The 23482-nt window shown below is 41.4% G+C and overlaps 2 protein-coding genes across 3 annotated transcripts; one reads left to right on the top strand and one right to left on the bottom strand.

Moving 5' to 3' along the window:
• Positions 1 to 492: 492 nt before the first annotated feature.
• On the bottom strand, positions 493 to 11889 carry xkrx (XK related X-linked). Its single transcript, XM_005913185.3, has 3 exons — positions 11540 to 11889; positions 5263 to 5522; positions 493 to 1763 (listed from the first exon to the last, which is right to left on the bottom strand). Exons 1-3 carry the CDS (start codon positions 11887 to 11889, stop codon positions 898 to 900), a joined length of 1476 nt encoding a protein of 491 aa, XP_005913247.1. The 3' UTR covers positions 493 to 897.
• A 474-nt stretch (positions 11890 to 12363) lies between these two features.
• arl13a (ADP-ribosylation factor-like 13A) lies at positions 12364 to 22877 on the top strand. Of its 2 annotated transcripts, none has more exons than XM_014334094.2 (10): positions 12364 to 12466; positions 19843 to 19959; positions 20135 to 20205; positions 20290 to 20542; positions 20676 to 20781; positions 20909 to 21114; positions 21191 to 21299; positions 21826 to 22093; positions 22181 to 22297; positions 22411 to 22877. In XM_014334094.2, the coding sequence occupies exons 2-10, from the start codon at positions 19901 to 19903 to the stop codon at positions 22464 to 22466; spliced, it is 1245 nt and encodes a 414-aa protein (XP_014189580.1). In that variant the 5' UTR covers positions 12364 to 12466; positions 19843 to 19900; the 3' UTR covers positions 22467 to 22877. The 2 variants fall into 2 exon arrangements, with proteins under 2 accessions (XP_014189580.1, XP_005913246.1); XM_005913184.3 differs by lacking the exon at positions 12364 to 12466 and adding an exon at positions 13596 to 18116.
• The last annotated feature ends 605 nt before the right edge of the window (positions 22878 to 23482 follow it).

Below are 23482 nucleotides of genomic sequence, written 5' to 3' on the forward strand. Positions count from 1 at the left end.
GGCTATGCAAGTTGTTCTATGGCAAGAAAAGGTGTACTGCTGTATATGTAAATGTAATAAAAGAAAAATAAAAAAAAGCAAGCCTGAATATTCAGATATAATTTTATTTATTGTTCAAGTAACACAGTAGTAGCAGTGAAGGCACTGTTTTAACAGGACAAAACATTAAAAAATAAGAATGACTTTTAAAGCACTTCAATAAAATAGAAGCTCATCAGTGTCAGTCTCCTTAATGCAACATCAAAAATAAGGCTAGGTCTCAGTTTCCTGTGTGTTACACAAGACACAAAAATATTCTCACAGGCTTTTAGACATTTGTAATTTTCTGTTTCACAACACAAAGCCCCCCCCCCTTTCTTTTTAAACAAAAGCCAGCCACAGTGGACAATGAACAAGACGAGGCATTCATCACAGCAGTTGGTATGAGGAAGATAAATTCATCTTCTGACCTTTACTTGTCATCCTCCTGTTAGTGTGTTTTTTACTTTTTTCCCCTGTTAATAAGTCTCCTACTTCAGATGCAAACCTGTGCAAAAGGGCCTTCATGCTATGAAAACCCTGAGATTAAGTAAACAGTGTGGTCTCCTGGTCGATGTTTGGGACACTCCACTTGGCACGTTTCCCCTCACACCTGGCTCAGGCGGCCCTCTCAACGGCGGCCTTTGTGTGTCGCTGCATATCTCGGCACGCTACATTATTTCGTGTACCGACCTTTGTGGGGCCCTCAGTGTATGGGACACCAGGAGTCACCCTAAATACCTTACAGAACGAGCAGTTTGAACTGAAGAGAAAAAGGCAAAAGTTTGTTCTCTGACATGCCACCTCACTTTCTCTGAAAAAACACACAAATTAACTACTCCAGACTTTGTTCAGCGATGCACCTTTATATTAGATTACTTAGGCCGCCTCCATCATATCGTCAACAATAGCCATCTCCCGCTCTCCAAGCTGGCTGGTGAGGTCAGGAGGTTGTGAACCCTGAGTGTCCAGCAGCTCCACCGGCTCCTCCGCCCCAACCACCATGGTGGCTGACGTAGAGTACGAGTGTGCCGGCTTCCCTCGCCTCCCCTGCTCTCCACGCCTTTTTTTATGGCAGCAGACGCAGTGCAGGCAGTCATGGACGTTGTACTTGAAGAGGCGTCTGAAAGGGTGGAAAAACTGGTAGAAGAGCAGCATGAAGAGCACAGCCAGGCTGTAGCAGACCAGCAGCTGGACCACCAACAGCGGGGCGCACACATACTCATAAAAGTCTGACTTGAAGAAGTACCAGAGCGTGATGAGGAGGAAGTTCTCAATAAAGCGCCCACAGTAGTACATGGCCAGGCGGCCCCATTGCTGCCTTTTCTCGATGAGCTCTTGATGGGTGAGGTCAAGCTGCACCGCCGACCAGCAGAAGATGTTTATGCAGGCGTACAGCAACGTGAACATGCACAGCACCACCACAGTGTCCAGCTTAGAAAAGTTGTTCTCCACATTCTCAGTTAGAGAGCCTTTCCTGGCCCAGAACTCAACCCAGGGGAGGAAGAAGAAGAAAAGAAGGTTAACCATGCCGACAAGGATCGTCCAATGAGTGAGTGCCGTGCTGAAGAGGACCAGCGCCGTGACCCGGGTAGCAATCTCCAAGCCTCTCCAGACAATCATGCACAGGTAAGCACAGGGGCGCAGCTGTAATTTGTAGTCATCGAATCTGATCTGGATGGCCAGAACGCTGCACACGAGGGCCCCGTAGGTGATGGAGATCAGGGTGATGACCATCAGCACCACTGGAAACACAGACACAAGTGACCTGTTAGACTTCTCAAAAATCACAAGAAACTATAAACTGTTAAAAAGTAGGTTTATTAACAGTTTGGGCACAGAGAACATGATTTATTCACTTAAAAGGATCAGAATTTAACAGACGTACAGCAGGGTCTGACACCGCATCAAAATTTCATGTCAACCTGGAAATTCTCAGGAAGTTCATTGACACGAAAATAAGAAATATACTGCAGAGTCTGCAGTGCAATAACTAGAGCATTGCAAAGAGGGAAGCATCAGGTGTTAGAACTAAGTGAAGGTGTCAGAGATCGATCGGTTATTGCAAGGAAAGAGGGGCTCAGCATTAATCTAGTCTTTGTAGGAGCTGAATTTGTTGGCTCCAAATCGAAAGTGTTCACACCATCACTGAAAAAAAAAAAGCACAAGAGCGCCTTCATCAGAAAAACAGTGATTTTCTCAACAAAGAAAAACTTCAATCAGTAAAAGTTCATTGGAGAAATGCTCTCTGATACTGCTCTCTGAGACGAGCAGCATCAAGATGGGAAACCAAATCTAATGGTCAGCTGAGACAAAGCAGCATTTCATTGTGAATGATGGAGAAAAGTTCATGCTGCTGATAAAATGTGAGATTTGTTGAAGTAGCAGAAAAAGAACCGGAGAATGGTGGTGAAACATGATGGGGTAAAGCCTTCACTGGATTTAGGGAGATCAACACCAGTCTTTCAAGCAGACATCCATTCATCAGAGACCTGCTTCGTTCTCTTGAATGCATTTTTTGGGGAAAGGATTCCCACTGAAGCAGGATAATGAGCACAAAACCTTGAAGGACTACTTGAAATCACTGTTAAGTCACTTGACTTGAACTCCCTCAGAATATTTATGGGACACTAAGAGTGAAAAAGGCAACTTTTCCAGAAATATCCAGATGGATTATCAGGTTTTCCAGAAATGTGTCAAGTCCAAGAAACAACTAAGAAGCACTTATATATTCTGAAGGTCACGATGTAGCTTGCAATTCTGCCAATTCAACAAAATGATATTAGCATTTGAGTTAAAAACAAACAAACTGTTCTTTAACTGCACCAGCAGCATGGCAGGAGGGGAGGAGAAGTTGGGCTGTTGGCCTGGGTATCATTCTCTTCCACTCTGAACAATCTCAACTACTTTTAGATGGACAGAGGGAAAAAAAGTCTTTCCTCTAGTGCCATCATCAGGTCAAAATTTCAAGTTGTCCTAAAAGCAGTGCAAAGACTGACGTGTTAACAAGCTAAACAGTGAGAATGTGCTTTCTTACATGCTCCGTAGACCTTCTGTGTTGTCTGTCTGTGGCTTATTTACTGCTCTTGCACACAATATACCTCCTACTTCCAGAACATCATGAAAAAAATGTTTTAATTGCAAAACACAGGTTGAATTTTAGTTATTTTTAGTTTGTTCATTTTAGCCACAGGACATCTATACTTTGCCACACATACCTAAAAATAATGTTTAATAAAACAAAATTAAATTTGCTTTTTTTTTTAGTCACTATTCTTTGGTAAAGGGCAAAATAATATAATCATGTCCAGATGTTTTGGCAGAGGCAGATGAGAAACTGGGACTACTGTGGACGGCTGCACAAGTTAAGGACGTCCACAACAGTCCCAATTTCTCGTGTGGCCCCTCAGGAGCAACGTGGTGACAATCTGAACACTTTCCCACATGATAGTGATGTCTAAAGGGCTCAGAGATGATCAATTAACATTCTGAATTAATGACTAGTAACCTCCCCACATCTTCATCTGCTTAAGAATCCATGGTCGTTTCTTAAAAAGCAAGTGGAAAGGCAGACGCCTACAAATTGATCAGCTCTCAGTCCTGATAAAACTTGAATCGGAATCAATCAGAATGCAGAAAAAAATCTAGATCTCAATTATTCACAGAAAAGAAAAAACAATATTTATGCCTGAAAACATGCCTGAAGCTGTAAATAAAAAAAAAAACCCAGAACACCCGTTTGCTTTGGGTCCCAGGAGTCCTTTAAAAACTATTACACCACATCTGCTTGTAAGCACAGATGTCACCAAGCTTAAAGTTAGAGCATCCGTTTTATATTTGCATATTTCCAATTGTGTAAAATTAGAAAGTAAAAAAAGTTTAAATATACATTGTTAAGAATACATGCCCCAAAGCAACAAAAGTCAGTACACGTTTGAACTATTGCGGTTTAAATCTTGGTTTTTTCCGCCCCCTCCACACTTCTCATCTCTACCTTTTACTTTTTAATGCAAACCCCGTCCTGCTTGGCGTGGAAGTGTAGTTCCTTAACACCGATTTCTATTATTTATCAGGCAATGTTGTTTCCAGTTTGTGTTTTTCTGTCATTTTAGTTTGAAAAACTGAAAATGTTTTCTAAACTTAAGCCAGACAACGCGTCCGGGTCAAAGTTTGACTTGACAATTTTTTCAAGGTGCTTTGGATCACTGTCATGCCTGATCCTTCTCCTTCCTTCTCCTTCTGCCAGATTTGTTTTAAAAATGGCAGCAATCCTGTGAGCCAGCATTTTTACACATTCACAGACATTTACAGCGCCATCCATGAATATCATTAACGTAACATCTTTTGCACTTTAACGGCTCCTTACCGTCCAACACCCACCTCTGTGGGTTGACAGCCAACACGATAAGCTAAAATCTGAGCCTAACAAATCCATCTTAACCTCATCTGACAAAAGAACGCACTCTCAATATTCTGCAGACATCAGTTCAGATTAGTTTTGCGAAGTTTTCCCATAATAGTTTGTGTCAAAATGCAAGCAACGGGCATTTTGTGCATAAAAGGTCGACTCTTTGTGGTTTCTTTCACCACGTCTGAGCTGTCACAGAAACTCAGATTTACACAGAGCTTTTGCTTTTTTGAAATCTCAGAGACAGACTGCACCACTCTCAAGATTCATCCAAGTATTTCCAGAAACACAGCCAACGTGTATCAGATTACTCATGCCATGACTGGTTCTATGCGGTTTGATTCATTTATCCATTTATTTTTAGCTGCTAAACAAACTTCCTGCATGTTTCTCTCTCTTTATGAAGTCGTACAACAACTTTTTTTCAAACTCTGCTGGCATCCTCCTCCGCAGGGTGTCTGCACAGGCGTCTTCCTCAAGGAGCTCAGTTACAACACACACTGAATTACAAAGTCTTGGCTGGCTTGGGAACACCTTGCCATACTCGACAACTTATCTACAGATATTGTAATTACTAAAGGTGATAAAACTGTTAACAATGTGACATTTAAATAACATTTTATAGCTCTGCTGTAAATCTCCCAGTATTTGTGGACTGCATTTACATAAACTAACACTGGCAGTTTCTTTGATACACTATCAAATCAAAGTGATGACTCATAGTTATAAAGAGCTGCCAACCTGAATGATTTTCATCATTTTAATATTATTAAGATTTTCTTTTAAAGATACCCTCATACTGGAATAATCATCTGAAACCTCCCCGTGATTCTTACTTCTTGTAGGGAGGATGTATTTCTCCTGGATGGTGGCGTACAGCTGGAGCGTCAGCTGCGGCGTGGAGCCCAGAAAAGCCTGGATGACCGCGGTGCGTTTGAAGGCATTCCTGTGCGTGGCCAGGATGCGCTCCGTTTGGCCAATTTCCCACTCCATCTCTGTCCCCGTTCCCTTCTTCAGCTTGATCTTTCTGGAGATGGTGACATAAGGCTCTTCCTTTTTACCTGCCTTAAAATAGATCACCAGAGCCTCAAAACACCTGAGGAAGAGAGAGAGGCGTGTGTGAGAGTGAGCGAAGTAATGTTTTCACACCAACAGAGGGCAGTGCGATGTTGGGTTTAAATTAGAGGACGCCACGCTGGTATGTTGTGATGTCTGTGTTGTGGAATCAGCACATGAGAGTGTGAGCGCTGAAGGGCAGCAGAGGATCCAAATCAGACGTGTGAGAGGAAAGAAGGGAAAGCATTAGGAATCATGTGTCGGGAATTTGTTTTTAAAGGTTGGGACATTACGGCACTGACACAACACTGCTCTTATGCATGTCACAGAAGAATGAGCAAGCCTTTGTTTGCAAATCACAGCTATAAATGCACACAGCACTGAGAGTCCAGCAGGGGGCACTCAGCAGGAGGACTACCCTGCTCCACAAGGCCTGGATGGATTACCAGAAAGTCTCAGGGTGTGGTTCCCTTAAGGTTTGCAAGGTAAATGCTCTCAGTGTTTGGTCACAGAGGGGGGAAAAAAGCAGTATTCATAAAGAGGGGAAAACAGGTTTTGCACTGAAAAGGGTTTCTGTGGAAAATGTATAACTGCTTGCTTCAAATAAAGCCTCTGAATGCTCAACAAACGTCATGAAAAGGAAAAATAAACTGAATGTGGACTTAGGTGATATAGCCAAAGTGCAAGTATGCCAACACTGTAATAATATTCATTTGAAATAACCAGGAACGGACAGCGCTGCACATCTGTATTCAAAACACAGCCCTCTGAGTATTCCCACCGGAGCACTAAATCTCACATCACTCTATTGGAATGCCTTTTCCGACACTGTTGCTTCAGCTGCTTTTTTCTAGGAAAGCTGTAGTGTTTATGTGATCCACTGTTCAATGCCTGAACTGTGTTTGACCCACACTTAGATGGCAAGTAGGAAAAAAGATCGCATAGTCACTCAGCCTCACACAAGCACACGCACACTTTATTCTTTATGCTGGCAGTCACAGGAAAGCCACTTGACTTTCATGTACAGGGTTTGCCACAGCGTTACGGAGAAGACACAATCTGATATCATTTCCTGGAACTCTGGCAGTACAGTAGACTCGGGATGCAAAATGATGGCACTGAACCTGAGCCAGTCTCCACTTAGGAGTCTGTAAAACGACTAAGAGGCAGGCTGAATTTCACTTAGAGAAAGGAAAAAAAAAAAAACAGCATGACATACAAATGAACCTGCAAAGAGGATCAATACCCCGACTTCAACAGAAGCATCTTATAGATTTATAGAAGGAAACATTGGTTGCTGCTCTGTATTTGCAGTCTAAACATGCAATCTGTCCCCTCAGTGTACAAATACAGCAGCACTGCGGGCCACATACCACACGAAAGAAGAGGAACTGCCTTTAAAAAACACAAGGTCGAGCAACTCAAGAAATGCTGACATTCCTGACTATATAGGGAAGAAGAGCATTCAGGAAGTTCTTTCAGTAAGTCTTTAGCAACATCCTCCTGTTTTGGTCACTTGGGATTATGCCATCAGCTTCAGTGGCAAAGCCTCCTCAGACTGTTAAGGTTGAGACACATAAGACGCTCAGCATGTTTCAACTAGTCCTGGTTGACAAAAAAGCAATTATGTGTTGTGTATCCCTGGTTTGGTTTCATACACTTAAAGAGACAAGTCAAGACAAGTTTCTCATTAGATAACGTCTTTGTTTTACGTTGACTGTCAGAGTATTTTCAGATGCATGCACCAGTAATACAAGGCTCTGAAAAAATGGACCATCTATACAGTTATCTGTGAACATCAAGGGTTGAGATTCCTCTCTTGACAGCAGATATGGTATGTCTGACGGTGTGGCCACGAGATCAGCAATTACGCCATCCCTAAGTCACACAGGAAGCCTCCCATCTGAGCCAAGAAGCACCAGAGGTGATTTATTCCTCAGCAGCGCGGTCCATAATGATGCAGAACAGGATGAGCTGTACTGCAGAAACAATCATGGTGTCTGTTTTCCGGCCTAACTGCTGCACTACCGGCAGGCATCAGATACACAATGGATGATAACTGAAAAGCATTAGACATGCAGTCAGCAGAAAACTGCTTCAAAGGCCATTTTGAATCACTGGCATGAGCAAAGCTTTTTTAGGTGGAGGTGAGACGTGTGCTGGATAGAGAGCAACTTAAACAGCTGACAGACCCAGCTGTTTTTTGTTAAGGTCGGCAGCAGGACCATCCTTGATATTTTCTCCTTTTAATCAGTCACTCTAAGCTCCTTTAAAACACAATCTGAAACTGTTAACATGATCAGGACCCATTTATTAAAGCGCCACATGTGAAACTATCTATGCCTATTAATTAGAAGGTACCAATCATGGTTTTTTCCCCCTTTTATGTTTTATGCTTACAGTCTACTATAACTTTTGTGCATAACTCACAGTTCTAATATCCTTTAGATGTAATACTTTAAACCGGATTGTTAGTTAAAACAATGTCTTCTTCTGATTGGTTCCTTTCATAATCCAGCTACAGGGGTGTTTGAAGTTGTTTAGCTGTGACGTGGAAGCAACAACAAACACTTCCTGGCCACTTTGCTAGGTACACCTGTTCAACTGCTTTAAAAATGTAAATGCAAAAACACACAAGGCAGCAGCTCAGTGCATTTAGGAATGTAGATATGACCAGGATGACCTGCTGAAGTTCAAACCAAGCATCAGAATGTGAAAGAAAGGTGATTTAAGTGACTTTGAATGTGGCATGGTTGTTGGTGCCAGGCAGGCTGGTCTGAGTATCTCGGAAACTGCTGATCTACTGGAATTTTCCCCAAACAAACATCTCTAGGGTTTACAGAGGATGGTCTGAAGAAGAGAAAATATGCAGTAAGCATCAGTTCTCTCGCCAAAAAAACCTTTGCTGATTCCAGACAACAGGGGACAATGGCGAGACTGCTTTAAGCTAACAGGAAGGCAGCAGTAACTCAAATTCAACAAAAGGAATGCAGAAGAACATCTCTGAACCTTGAATCAGATAGGCTACAGCAGCAGAAGACCACACTGGGTGCCGCTTCTGCCAGCTAAGAACCGAAAGTTGAGGCTAGCGTTCACACAGGCTTAACAAAAATCAGACAAGAGAAGATTAGAAAAAGTCTGTCTGGTCCGACCAGTCTGATCATGTCTGCAGCGCCTTTTCAGATGGCAAGGTCAGAATTTGGTGTTAACAACATGAAAGCATCAATCCATCCGACCTTGTGTTATAGTTCAGGCTGCTGCTGCTGCTGGTGATGCAATGGTGTGGGGGATAATGTTTTGGCAGACTTTGGGACTCTTAGTGCCAACTGAGCATCAAGCAAACCAACAGCCTGACTCTGTACTAGTGCTGACCACAGCTACTCCGTTCTGGACACAGTGTGCCAGTCTTCTGATAGCAGCCTCCATAATGGATGCTTCTCTATCGTCCAGCTCACTCAAGAGAATCAATAAGTCATTAATTAAGATTGTTTTGTCAGGTTACTAAAGCTTGAGTTCATCACCAAGACTCAAAAACACCACATTTGAAGACACATAGTGTGTTGACTGTTTGTCTTAAAGACAGTGTAAAGTACAGTACTTGAGTAAATGTAGTTAAATTTTTACCAATGTTAAGTTGTGCTTCCTGCTGCTAACATCTCCCAATATCATTCTGTATTACACTTTCGTGTGGCTTTATCTCTTATATATGTTAATAATTAGATACTAGTGGCTGGATGCCAGATACTGTGGCCTTACTTCATTTACAGTAAGAACCACTGCTCTATTTTGCAATCCAGCATGCAAGTAGATACTCTTTATATGTCGCTGCTACATTGTTATGATTTGCGATGCAATTTTCACTTACTAAAACTGGTAAAACAGGAACAACGTGAGTCTTGAATTCTTTTACCATATTTGAACACTACACTACATAATATAAGCTTAGATCAATAGTGTTGTCTCAGCACTTGAGATTTCCTGACTTTTGATTGGCATTACAAAGCATTGCCTGTGACTGTCATTTATTTATAATTTAATCACAATCTGTTTTTAAATATGTAAATTATGCTAAAATATATTTAAACTGGGATTTTTTTAGGCTTTGCTGAAAGCTGAGCCATAAATTAAGGCAACTTTTAGCCGTGCCTCCTTCTGCAAACTGTTCTTTCCAGGGCACCTAATCTGCAACAGAAGACAAAAGGGTACACGCCCTATAGTTTCACTGTAAATGCACGTCATTACGTCTGAGCACTCCAGAGACAAATCAAAGTTCAGGGAGAGAAACAGGGACGGAAGCATAGGTTTGAAGTTCATGCATGTTTCCTTTCATACATGGTACGCCTCCACCTGTGTTTTCTTACATCAGTCAACATGTGCCAAACAGATATCTCAGCTCAGATCAACGGACATGGAAGTGCAAGCTGAGCATATTTAAACAGAACTCCTCCCTCTAAAAACGAACTAGCTTTATCAAAGCTAGCAAACACTCATTGTTGCTTGACTGAAATGTATGCACTGGTGTTATTTTTTCCTAGATGTGCTCATCACCTACAAGAATAGAATAAAGCATGCGTTATTTCAAGAAACCTTTGCAGCAACATCCAAAACCCCTTTCCTCTTTCTCTTGCCTGATTGGTCTGCAGCACAGAGACCTTTGGATGCCATTAACATAAGATGAGGTCATACTATCGAGTGGCATCAAGTCATCAGTGTGAAACATGTGCTACAAAGGCATGAGTAAGTGTTGTGCAGTCATTTGACAGAGTGACCACAACCGTCGAGCGGCTGGCCATCAGGGAGACTTTAATTTAAAAAAGGCGATGGATATCATCGGACAAGCTGTTTGTTCTGAAGTCTATTACTAGTCAACACACTGAAGGATGTGGGAGGTTGTGATGTTCACTCATCTAGCCTCTTCGTCACAATGGACGCGCTTTCCATCTGGAGTGTGATTCGGTTACCAAACCTGCAAATCTTTATTCAGTGCAAAAACACTGGTTCAACCATAGTGCTGCAAGAGTGAACAGCAAGGGACTAACATCAGTGGATGTTGATATATTTAAGCGTGGCCAAATTAGAGTTCATTACAGCTTTGCAGAGTCAAAGATGACATCCTGTCGTGTTTGATGAAATGTCAAAAAAAAGATATTACATGAAAAAAGGCAGCTTAAACTCATCTGAGAGGGTAGATTATGAGAATATCTGCCTTACAACCACAGGAGATTATGAGCTATCAAAAACGACTGATAGTCCTATGCAGTTTTCAGTTTACTGGGTACGCGAGCAAAAGCTAATGAAATTTTCCAACGTTTGCAACTGTTAGACTTGTTAGATTTAATTAAAGTGGCAGTTTGTTTGTAGTTCATGAAGGTACTGAACCCTAACAGGTGTTACTGTTCATTTATATCATGCATCTTACGTCTCTAAGCAACTTGTCTCCATAGTTTTCTCCTGCTGCAGAGTCATTCCAGCTCTCAGAGGTTGCTGCCAGGCTTTAATGCATTCTGCAGAACTTGTCAATTTGTAGACCATTAACTGTCCTGCACTGTTCATGGAAACTGGAAGTTGCATGCCCACTTAGGACTTAAGGAGAACTAATGAGATTCAACATGCAAGTTTTCTCTGTTAACTGCTTTGTCTCGAACATGTCAGCAATCAGTGAAAAACCGCTCTTGTTTTTTCAGTTTTAAAAGTCGTACGGTGTTTATATACTGCACTGCAGATAAAGAAACATCAAGTCTGTAAAAATCTGTAACATTATTGCTAAAACATATATTTAACTGTCTGTTTATGTGCTACTTGTCACCGTTTCATGCAGTCAGCAGTGGCTGACATCTAGTGAACTTCCCTACAGTGTAAAATCAAAACTGGAATGACTGGAAATTAAACTGGATTCATGGGTACTGGGGATGTTTTCTTCTGCTTTTAAATGCCCCTAAATGGTAATTTATCACAGACGAACCTTATTATTGTGGGTAAAAAGGTGTAATAACAAAAATGACAAGCAGTAAAGTATCCTGATTTCAAGCGCACACACTGGCCACGTTTCCCAATTACCTGATAACCGGGCCCAGCAGCAGCAGGTGCAGGAAGAGGACCAGAGGACGGTCCCGACCCAGGTCTCTGTGGATGAAAGTTAAGGCTAGCTGAATGAGCACAGCGGGCACCAGCATGAAGACGATGGTGAAGCTCATCCAGATCACATCCTCGGTGTGATGGTACATGCTGCAGAGCACGGCGGCCGTGATGAACTCAGCGCAGTAGAGCACGGTGGCCAGCACGACGCTGAGGGGAGGACGGGCCCGGCTGTGATTGACCACCAACATGACCCCGTTCTCCGCCACAGAGGAGCACTGCTCCACGTCCGAGATCTCCCCGTCCTGCTCCCCCATGGCCACTTCGCACATAGTAATTTTGATGTTTACGCCACTGAAGTCAGAGTGCCACTTTAATAGGAACCTGCCTCCAAAATATTTCCTTTGATGCGCTGTCCCTCCAAACTTTCCTCATTACGTATAACTTGACTATCCGACTGCAGGCATTCACTCATCCCCGACTCCCCCCGGAGGCTTTTGTATTCTGTTTTCCTGTCGTCGTCGTCGTCGTCTTATATTGCGTTTCGGTGTCTCCGCGTTTGGCCAAATGGAAATCACCTCACTGTCCGTTTGTGCAGCGTCAGTGTGCAGGATTGGCAAAGTTCAGCCCAGTCATACACCCTCACAATAACTCCAACCGCCCGACGATCGTCTAAACTCGGCGGTGATCTGAAGCGTCCCGATCGCTCGTACTTGTTCCTGGTTAAACAGAGAGGACTTGGCTCCAGGCTGGAGGTTTTTTGAGTGCCTCCGTGTTGGCGTGTGGCTGTTGTCGGGTCATGTTTTCAGTGTTTCATGCAACAGCTGCGTCAAGTCAGGCCGAAACTCAGAGAGGCACCGGAAATGATGGGTGGCAGCTTTCAAAATAAATAAGACGAGCTCATTGAAGGTAAGATCGGGTTATAGGTAAACTCCCCCAAATATGGGCAATACACGGGTACAAGGAAGACTATTCAACATGCTGAGTGTGTGCACAAATGAGTACACAAGGTGGAAGGAAAGGAAATGAGAAGTGGTGACATATACTCATATTAAAAAACAGTGTTGGGGAGTAACGGAATACATGTACCGCCGTTACGTATTTAAAATACAAAATATGAGTAACTGTATTCCGATACAGTTACCGTTTAAAAAGGTGGTAGTTAGAATACAGTTACTTTGTTGAAATAAATGGATTACACGGTGGTATTTTCCTGCTTCATATTGTTGCGGGTCAGGACTGTTTGGGTTTTGTTTGACAGTTATGTGCCGTTGTTCCAGGCGGGGCGGCAGCGTTACGGTTGCCGTGGTTACAGGGTGACGCTCTCTCTGCGACTGTGTGTTTCCTGGGTGAGAGAGCGCCTTTTTGTTGTTGTTGTTGTTGTTGTTGTTGTGCTAAGCTAACAGGCAGAATGCTACAAGCATAGCTCTAAAGAATGTAGCATCATGGGTAGTGTAGTCCGTGCTGCAGGGAGAATGGACTGCGACACGTTATGTGTCTGTGAGCGAGGAGGGAGAAAAAGGAGAGTGGAAAAGTAGGAGCTGTCATCGAGCAGAAACGGGAGCTGGAAGCATGTAAATATAATAATAACCACTGCAACCAAGAAGAGAGCCTGACGAGCCCAGTTGTAAGTAAGCGATTAAGACTCGACTGTACACCGTGTTCGCGTTTTCCTCCGAAACAATAAGTTCCGTTGGAGCAGCCTTTCACCTCTCTCTGTCTCTGGCTAGAAAAGTGACCCAGACAACAAAGTAAAGCTAGTTTTCAGCTACGAGCCCAACTCGAACCGAGTATTAGCCATAAGTCCTTTACTACGGTTCGGAGCCGCAGACCTTCAGTAATAGTAATAAATCACACAGCAATAGTACATTCATGTAGTTGTAAAAAGCATGATAATATATTAAGTAATCCAAAGTATTCAGAATACGTTACTGTCATTGAGTAACGTAACGGAATACGTTACAAAATACATTTTGGGGCATGTATTCTGTAATCTGTAGTGGAATACATTTTAAAAGTAACCTTCCCAACACTGTTAAAAAATATAGGCTACACACACACAATATGGGAATATTATAAACATTATTTGTAATTGTTAAAGTGCAGTTTACTCTGTCAATGAAATACAGTATGGTTCACGATTAATCAAACGAGTATGTACCTAATTAGTAGATATCAGAGATAAGAAACTTTTAATGATAGTCAGCCTTTGTTTAAAATATAGCAAAACAAAGGAGATAGAAGTTTTAAAAAGTGTTTAAGGTTTAATTTCAGTGGGCAAACATGTGGCTGGCTGCATAGGAAAACTCCCACTGGCACTAGAGCTACTACAGTGTTCATCTTCAGTGGGTACTAATAATCTGTTAGAAAATGTTATACAAACCCTAACAATCGTTGTGTTTTATTCTCAGACTAACCTCTCCTCTCTCACACACAGAGGTAAAACAGTGAGAAACAGCACTACACTTTTATTGCATAGAGTATACAAATGGAAAAACACTGTGAGGGCGAGAGCACAGAGATCATTTTCACTTCCATTTTTAGTTGCCACATGCAGGCCGGGCTTGGTTCTATTGTAGTAACCTTCAGGCCTGAGAGTGGAGCAGGCACACAAACAGCTGCAGGGAACTCCTAAAACTGCACTCAGTCTCACAGAGATATTTCCCCCCTATGTAACTGTTAGTTAGAAGGGCACTCATTAGTCAATGTGCTCTGCAGTACAAGTGGGAACCATTTGGTTGTTTGCTCATCTATTCACGCAAACAAGGGTTATCACTGTTCAAGGAGCATGAGAAAGCCACAAGCTGGAGTGAACTGCCTGACACCTCCACTCAACCACACATTTAGGTTTCAGTGTGGGGGTTCATTTCAGTTAGTATCTGCGCCCTTTTCTGGGATTTTCACCTTTTCTGATCAATTAGATTAAAAAGCTGGTGGACCAAAAGCTTTTAAATAAGCCCCCACCCTCCTTTTTTATTTTGCTGAACTAGAAAAGAAAAGAAGCTCAGTTTACACCATTGTGGATATAACATTGTGCCATAATTTCCTCTTCTCTACAAAAAAAACAAACAAAAAACCAGAGGAAGTTTTTCCAGTTTTTCAACACAGCTCACCCAAACGTGACCTCTTCTCGTCTAATCAGCTGCCCTGTAACTAATCATGCCTGGCATTGCGAAAGGGACCTAACATTACATTACCGTGTTACTGGTCAGTCAGGTCAGGAAAAGGGTGCGCTGGTTGTCTGTTTACAGTTTTTTAACAGTCACCCTGGGTCTGTCCAAATGTGTACATAAGAAAGAGCAATGCAATCCCAAGCATACATTCATTAATACACTGATTACTTTCCAAAATATCTAACAGTTCACTCGACGGTTTTTCAAACCAGAACGTGAAAAGCAGCCTAATGTAAGCTGAGAAGCAGTAGCAATATTGGAAGTTGGGGGTCTTTGAAACATGATAGCAGTGTGGACAACAGGAGGAGATAGGGGTGTGGTGCTGAACTGCTGCTGTTTATCACTGTGTGTGCGTGTGTGTATGTGTGTGTCAGCTGACGCAGGGCTGTGGTCAGAGCTTTGGATGAGTTTACTCAGCAGAGGGAGACAGTGGCTGATTGGAAGTCGGTTTAATGACATAATGAGATAAAGCTCTCACAGAAGCCACTGATCCCAGTCTCTGAAAGAAGCCATTACATATTTATTTGCTCACAAATTAAATCATGGCTGCAGAAACCCCACCTCTTTCACTCACCCTTAACTATGTGTGGGTTTTTCGCTGAGCATCGCGCTTTGGGGGAATCTTTAAGGTGACTTGTTTTGAGATTAATTTATAGTATTGAAGGGTTTTACCTGCACTGAGGAATTTTTCATAACTAATTCCGCCAAAGAGTTTTATCTACTAAAGACAAAGAACAAAATTTGGTTGTCATTTACTCATTCACACTTTTGTTTACAAATGGTCAGAAACAACGAGAAAATATATCGATTTGATTAAAACAAGACAACACAGCCTTTAATATACTCGGAGTGATTGTGCTTGTGTGGATTCTGAGCCAATGCTGAGCCAGGAAAAACTCTGGATTTAGATTGTATGGTGCACAGCAGTCACAGGCAACAATAATAGATCCGGTGTCTATGACGCCATCTAGCGGATGATGTTACACACAAACTGTATCGGGCGGCTTAATTAGGGTATTAATACCATTATGTAATATATTCAGATGATGCTTTCCTAATGTTAGAATGAATGGCTGTTACATAAATAAATATGTAAACAAACTTGACTTTGCTTTTTTTTAAAAAGAAAAAAAAAACATAAATAAAATAACACGTTATTTATTTCCTCCTAATTATTCACACTCAATACATTTTTTATCTTTATCTGTTTGTTGTTGTTGTGCTCTTTGAGAAATGGAATAAATTAAGACAAAAAGATCTCAAAAGTCACAATAATATCCCAGCCGACATGGTAAAAAGTCACCCTAAAAATAAAAGAAAGAAGATGAAAAACAAAATCATATGCACAATATTATGCACACAGATATGCATAAAGGAGCATACATCCGCTAATAATTGTTGCATTTTTTTTTTATTATCCAGCCTCATCTACAGTTCCCCTTTAATTCCCTGGAATATTTCCCCATGTATTCCTTTTATAAATAGAATCATGGTCACTATAATTTGGCTTTAAAAAGTAGAAAAAATCCCTCTTTAATGTCAAAGTAAACAGAAAGACTTCTACATTAATTTCACTTAAAATAACATTTATCATGTAAAGTAACTGGCTGCAGAAATATTCACCCCTTTCCAGTATAGCCATATTTTTCCACAATAGAAGCATTTACCTCACACGTGTGAACGCCAGTTTTGCTCTATTTTTCTTTGGGAGACTGCTCAAGCTTTCTGGGGGTGCACGGGGATCAGGTGTGAACAGCTCTTTTTGATTTGATTGAAAACATTCATCTTGTTGTTTTTAAACCATTTCTGCATAGCTGTGTAGCTTTTGCTGAATAAAAGCTAATAATTCTTAGTTCCCTCGGAGACTCAATCAGACGGTCCTCCAGGATTTCCCTCTACTTTTACAAGCCTTTGAATGCCTGCTGCTGCCACCGCCCTGTTTCACAGTGGAGATGGTGTGCATGGTTTGATGTGCACCAAAACATAGCATCTAGTCTGAAGGCTAAACAACCTTCTTCCAGTCAACAGCGGAGTCTCCCACATGCCCTTGGATGAATGCGAGATTTGGGTCTTTCTTTGCAACGAAGAGATTTTTCTACCTTTTTTTTTAAGCACTAGCAAATAATTTTCTAGGCACTTCTGACTGGTCATAGGTGTCCTGTCTTGGTGGCCTCCCTCACCACTCTTCTTCTTACACAGTCACTCAGTTTTAAGGAGGATGACCTGCTCTAGGCTGACTTACACATGTGCCGCTTTACATTTCCATTACCTGAGCTCCAGGGAATGTTCAGTGACTTGGATTATTTTTGTACCCATTCCCTGAATTATACTTTTCAATAACTTTTTCTTTGAGTTGCTTTAGGTGTTCTTTTATGTTCATGGTGTAACTGTAGCCAGAAATATTGATTAACCAGTGACTGGACCTTCCAGACATGGGTGCCTTTGTACTAAAATCACTTGAGACACATTCACTGCACTTAGGTGATATCCATTTCACAAATTGTGCAGTTGCTGCAACCATCTGGCTGGACCGCTTTTGAATTAGATCGGTCACTTTAAAAGAGGGGAAATATTTATGCAGTAACTTATTTTACATGATATATTTTTATTTAATTGTATAAATCTGTTTTTACTTTCACATTAAAGAGAATTTTTTCATGTAAGTTCTTGTCAGAAAAGCTAAAAGATATCAAAGGAGAGCCAAAAAAGGAGAAAACATCCAAATGGCATTTTATGTTTTCCTGATAAACCTTCAGTCCTGGGGTTCCCAAGGATGTTATTTTTACAAGACCCCAGCAATAAAAACATTGCTGCCTATAAAGCACCCTCTCCTAGTGCACTTGCACCCCCAATAGCTGCCTATCCCACTAGGACACCCCCAGGCATCCTCTGTCCAAGCACTGATGGGTCTGATCTGCTCTCAAGCCACAAGGAGGCACAACACAATATTAGGTGGCTGTAATCTTTCTCTTTTAATTGTAAATTCAGTGTGACACTAAACGGCCCTCATAGTGTCATTATCTCACTGAGAGACTGAGATTGTGCAGCCTAAATCCATCTCTGCTACCACTTTCTGTCTTGACTAAGAAAAGGAGATCACAGCACGCCACAGATCACACCACTCGACAAATTTAGTTTTCCGGGGATGGATATAAGCGCCTTCATTTGGTCGAGTTCCAGAAGGACCACGCCATCCAATGGGATTAGAAGTTGGTTCAGAGAGCTCTGGGATTGGTTGAAAAGCCAATACAACATTTTCCAGATTGCACCTCCCACATGGGGTGACCAAAGGCTTAGTGTGAGCCTGATTAGTTCTGTAGCCGATGGGTACAAGATGTCAGTGAAGACGAGCACCCAAACAAATGCATGGACATAGACATACTTCTGTGAGTATTCATTGAGCAGAAGGCTAAATCTTTCAAATTTGCAACTTTTATATGTAGTGGTGTCAGCTAATAGCTCCTGCTGAATTTAAAATGCTTTTCTGTGAGTTATAGAGTCACTGCATTTTACCAGGCATGTGACACTGTTGGTGTTTGTATGAAAAAAGATTTTTTTCAGGGCAGTTTTTCCCATGTAGAAAAAATATCAGTCATAACTGCTGCTTTGTTTTAGTGGGGGATCCAAATTGATTAACCGTTCTTTTATGGTAGATTAAAAGTTTTCATAAAAAGTTGTTTTTTTAAATCTTTTGTTCTGATTATTTGGGATTTTTATCAAATTAGATAAAACTGTTTCTTATTTTCCATTGTTAGTAGTCCAGTTTCTTCTTTATTTATGCCTCTTAAAATGATAAAACTTAACTGATGTTTTGTATTTTATAAACAATTTAATGTTATGTTTTGTGCGCTACATGGGTGTGATGCTTGAAATGTACTGAAGTCATTGAAATTAATACATGCAACATGCACATTTAGTACCCTGGATAGGTGATTCTCTTGTGTTTCAAAACTACTCATGACTAACTAATCTGGTTTAAATGTCTAAAACAATGAGATATGAAAACCAGTCCTCCTTACACCATAGCAGAAACAGGGGCGGCCTCTTCTACAGCCAGTACAAACATGGGGCAGCTTGTTAACAACACTGTAAAAGCAGGCCATTCTAAACTGGCTTTAGCAGATTACAGGACCTGAACAGATGCACTTGACAAAGGAAGATCTGCTTGTGTGTGTGAGTTTTTAGCACATGCCCTACCTCAGATGCACCTGCTGTGTGTTTATTGGGAAGTTTCAGGATGACTGGATGACTGCTCATGCATCCAATGACATGTTAGAGAGCTTCTATGAGGCAAACACACATTCAGTGGGATAAAGACAATATCAAGAGAAGTTACTGAGAAACATCATGCAATACTTGCTTGTAATGGCCTATCTCAGGGGTACTTGGAGAGGCTTGAGCCCATATGTTAGATATGTTAGCAATTAAGAAAGTATTTGTGAAGAGTGTGGCTGTTGAGAAATCCTTGATGTAGTTCTGATAGATCATCGGTTCCAGAAGGAAAAGAAAAAAAAAGCTTTCAAAATTAGATTAGCTATTATGGTGGACTAACTGGTGTTAGTGGTGGGATTCTCAGAACTGTGATGCCCAGGAGGCTAAATGAGAGGACGACATGGATAAGTTGCATCATAATGGACATTTTAGTTGGAGTAGAGAGCATGGTGTTTCATGTTTTCAATTATGACTTGGTTTACGGTTGTTTACCTGTTAATGAGGGGGCTGGTATATGTCTTCACATCAAATTTAGGAAATTTTATCTGATTCAGTGGACAGAAGAGTTTATGTTAAAGACAAATGTGCCTGCAGTCTTGCTTTTTGCAACTATCATGCATAGACATGAACTGTTTAAAGTAGTGCATTCTTTCCTTCTCATGAAGGGCCATATAAAATTCCAATGAGGGCTTCTACTGGCCCGGAAGCCGCGCCCTGGATAACCCTGGGCAGTGAATGCACTGTCGCGAGTGACCATCTGTAAACGTCTCCTAAGTCCACAGGAGACAGACACAAAGCATCTTTGCGATGGATCTGGCCTCATTCCCAAGTGACTCAACCTTCCAGCCTTATCTGCGTATGTGTGTGTGAGTCACACTGAGATTTACCATCTGTCTGCAGGTACCAGTTCCAGAAAAGATGGTGGCCACTGTGCACACCTTGCTCACCTCAAGTAAACATGTTCAACCTGATGAGCAACTGCTGCAACTGGGTCTCCAAAATACAGGAGCCAATCAGGTACAGATATTACACTTTCGCAATCTTCCTGCTGAACTTACTAAAAATAAAACACTTCCTCTCTCAATCACTCGAGGAGATTATTTTTAGACATTCTTGTAGCATCAGCTCATTGATTGTTCCTAAAATCCACAGAAGTCACCTTAAGCTAATATCAATATGCATTCGTCTGCAGGAAAGTGACCATTCTTGTGGTTGGTCTTGACAAAGCGGGAAAAACATCCTCCATCAGAGGCATGCTCAGAGGTATGCATGTGACTTTACCAAGGGTTCAACCTCAAGTGTTTATTTCAGAAATACAACAAGTAACCACCTGTTTCCCCCCTTCAGTCGCCAATGTTGTCGAATCAGGATCCACACATGGCTGCATTAGACATGAGCTGAGGGTAGAGAATTACCTGGTCACACTCTTGGATGTTGGAGGATCAGCAGAGTCCCGTGGCACCTGGAGGGAGCTCTATGGAGAGGCTCATGGCATCATCTTTGTTGTGGACTCTGGTGACAGGCAGAGGATAAAGGAAGTCAGGGAGGTTCTTTCGGACCTGTTGAAGCAGCCGAGGGTAGCAGGAAAACCTCTACTAGTGTAATTACACTCTGTTTTATATGTCTGAATTTTACATCAGATCTCAAATCATGTGCAAACAATGCCCCCTGGTGGCTCACATGTAAAAATACAGAACAAAATATTAATTGTGACACTTCTCTTTTGCTTTCAGATTGGCCAACAAACAGGATAAAATGAATGCTTTGCTGGGTAGTGAATTGATTGAGATATTGTCTTTAGAGAAGTTGGTCAACCAGAGCCGCTCTCTGTGCCATATTGTAAGTAATATTTCAAAATGATCTAATCAGACTTAAATCTTATTTAATAAAATATAGACAGCGCTGCATTAAAGGGGGACACCTCAGATGTGCAAAGAAACTGAGCTTTCTTTCTGTTTCCACTCAGGAGCCTTGTTCAGCCTTAATGGACCTGCGGCGCTGGTCAGACAGAAAGACTCTGCGAGGTCTTCGCTGGTTGCTGCGAGCTGTTTGTCTGGATTATCCAGAGCTGTGTGCTCGTGTAGCTCAGGACAGCAAAAGGCCTCTGGAGCCAAGAGAGAGGGAGAGGAATGGAAAAGCAGAGAAAGTGCAAAGAAAAACCAAGGTCGAACGGTAAGAAAGGCCTTCAGAGCTCAAATATTGCAGATAAAGGCATTAATGTTTTAACATGAATTTGTTATTACCTCAGAATAAGATCCAGCAAGTCAGATCTGCGCAAGGTTCATCGGCCCAAAGACAAGGAGAAAAAACCCAAGAGCGAAGGAAAGCTGCAACCCATTCGGAATATGCTGCAAAAGGTCAGAAAAATATCTTGCATTCTTTATAAAACCTTATAAAATGTAATGCGATCAGCAGCTAGGCCATAAATTCTTCATAGAATAATGATGGTACCATCGCAAATAATGATGGTGATTCTCAAAGAAACACACTAAAACTTGTATAAGCAAAAACTCCTAAATCCTTAAATCCTAAATTTGTTTCTGTGGCATATCTGTTGTATTGGGCTGTATTAAACCGCACATGTAGATGCTGTCTGTCTTCATGTGTTTGCTCTACTATGATTTTAGCTGTTGCATTAAATGTTCTGTTTTAAATTCATTTCAATAGGGCTACGATTAATGATTAATCTGCCAATTCTATTGATGATAAGTCTAAAGGTCGGGATGCACGATTCGTTTAATAGTCTGCATTTTCAGAATTACAGAAAAATGCCCACCTCAGCTTTGGAGAACAAATTCTCCCATTCTCTTCTTTTGAATTTTCATTTTGGTGATGTGGCAGGTGTATAAACTGCACTTTGCTTTAAATTAAATCTATTTCCAGGACACTTCGCTGAAAAAGAAGCTAAAGACAAAGAAGAAGAAGAAGACAGTTAAGGTGAAGGAAGGTGAAAAAGATGAGGGACCGCCGAACGAAGAGGAAGAGGACGGTGACGCCAATGAAGGAGAGCAAGATAACTCTGGTCACAGAGACAAAGCCAGCAGTGCTCTGATCCCTCCAAAAAAGGACAAACTTAAACGCAAAACAAAGGTGAAAGAAGAGACGCTGGATGTGCCAGAATCACCAGAGAACGACGAGAAACCACTGAAAGGTTCCCAAAAGCAGTGATTGGATTACACTCAGTTTTAGTGGTTAGCTGTTTAAGAATCTCAAATCTACTTTTTTGTCTTCTGTCTAGTTAAAGGAGAAAAGAAGAAGAAGAAGAGAGTTGTGAAAGTGAAAAGAAAAAACAAGATCAACACAGAGGAGATGCCAGCAGCTTATTCGCAGCCCGTGGACCTTTCTGCAACCTTTGGTGAGCCTCATCCACTTCTTCCACCCAACAATAAAACACAGTAACCACACTTTGGACTCTGACAGCATGAAATCGCAGTTTTAATATTACAAGTTCAACCTGTCTCCTGACAGATCTTTACCGGAAAGCAATACTAGCTCTGAAAGAGCGTCAGGATCAGGGACAGTGAGAGTGAATCGTGCGTGTGTCCTGCCGCCTGAGTGTGAGGATGTGGGTCCACAGCAGACGTACACAACACATTGCATCCCTTCACACACACTACTATTTCTGTATCTCTTTCCATATTGTAGACTTTCAGCCTGATTCCTGAACCTTTGGAGGGAATTTGCAGACTCCGAAGTGTAGTGAAGGGCAGGTCTGAAGAGTTGTGCTTTGATAAAATAATATCACATCGTAAAAATAAAATGTGTTAAATATAAACTTGTGTACACGGCCAATGCATCTAAGAGGATTTTGTTTATATACATTTTTGCAGTTTTGAATGAAAAGAAAACTGGATTTTTAAACTGTTTGTCTGTTTTGTTTTTTGTAATTATTGTTTAAACATTTTCCCATAATAAACAGTGTACTGGGGAACGTTCTGCATATTGTTGAGTGGATCACTTGCATAATACACTAGTATATATTATATAATAAACATTTGTTAATACATTTGCATAGTTTCAGGAAACTGGCTCGTGCTGGGCAGCAGCTGCACAATCCTCCTCTGTTTTCTCCCACAGTCCAGAAATATTCACGTGATGTTAACTGGTGTGAAGATAAGGTGGTTGAACGGCTTAAATGTAGTTTAAGGTGCTGAATCTGTACTTTTAGGTGTCGTTTGATAATTAGTCATGCATTTTTCCACCTTTCTTCCATCTGGAGAAACTGTTTACCAGATTGCTCGACAGATTTGAGACTTAGCTCTGCAGTTTCTGGCTTTGGCAGAATGATTTGTGAGTTTCATCCATATCAGCTGCACTTCAATAGCTTTCAGCAAAACCTACTAAAGGAACAAAAGATGTAGATAATTGTGATTTGTTCGGTGGTCCTGATCATCAGGTATGATGAAGCTTGTGGTTTCTTCATTCCTTACTGATAAATTTTGGGTGAAAGTGCTGTCCTAAAATATGTCACAGCATTATTACTGCAAGGAGAAAAGTATAATAAATCCAATCAAATGTGATGAAATGAGCTGAACAGCTT

This window comes from Haplochromis burtoni, unplaced genomic scaffold (genome assembly GCF_018398535.1).
Source record: "Haplochromis burtoni strain Fernald_Lab_line unplaced genomic scaffold, NCSU_Asbu1 Contig_4, whole genome shotgun sequence".
NCBI lineage: Eukaryota > Metazoa > Chordata > Actinopteri > Cichliformes > Cichlidae > Haplochromis > Haplochromis burtoni.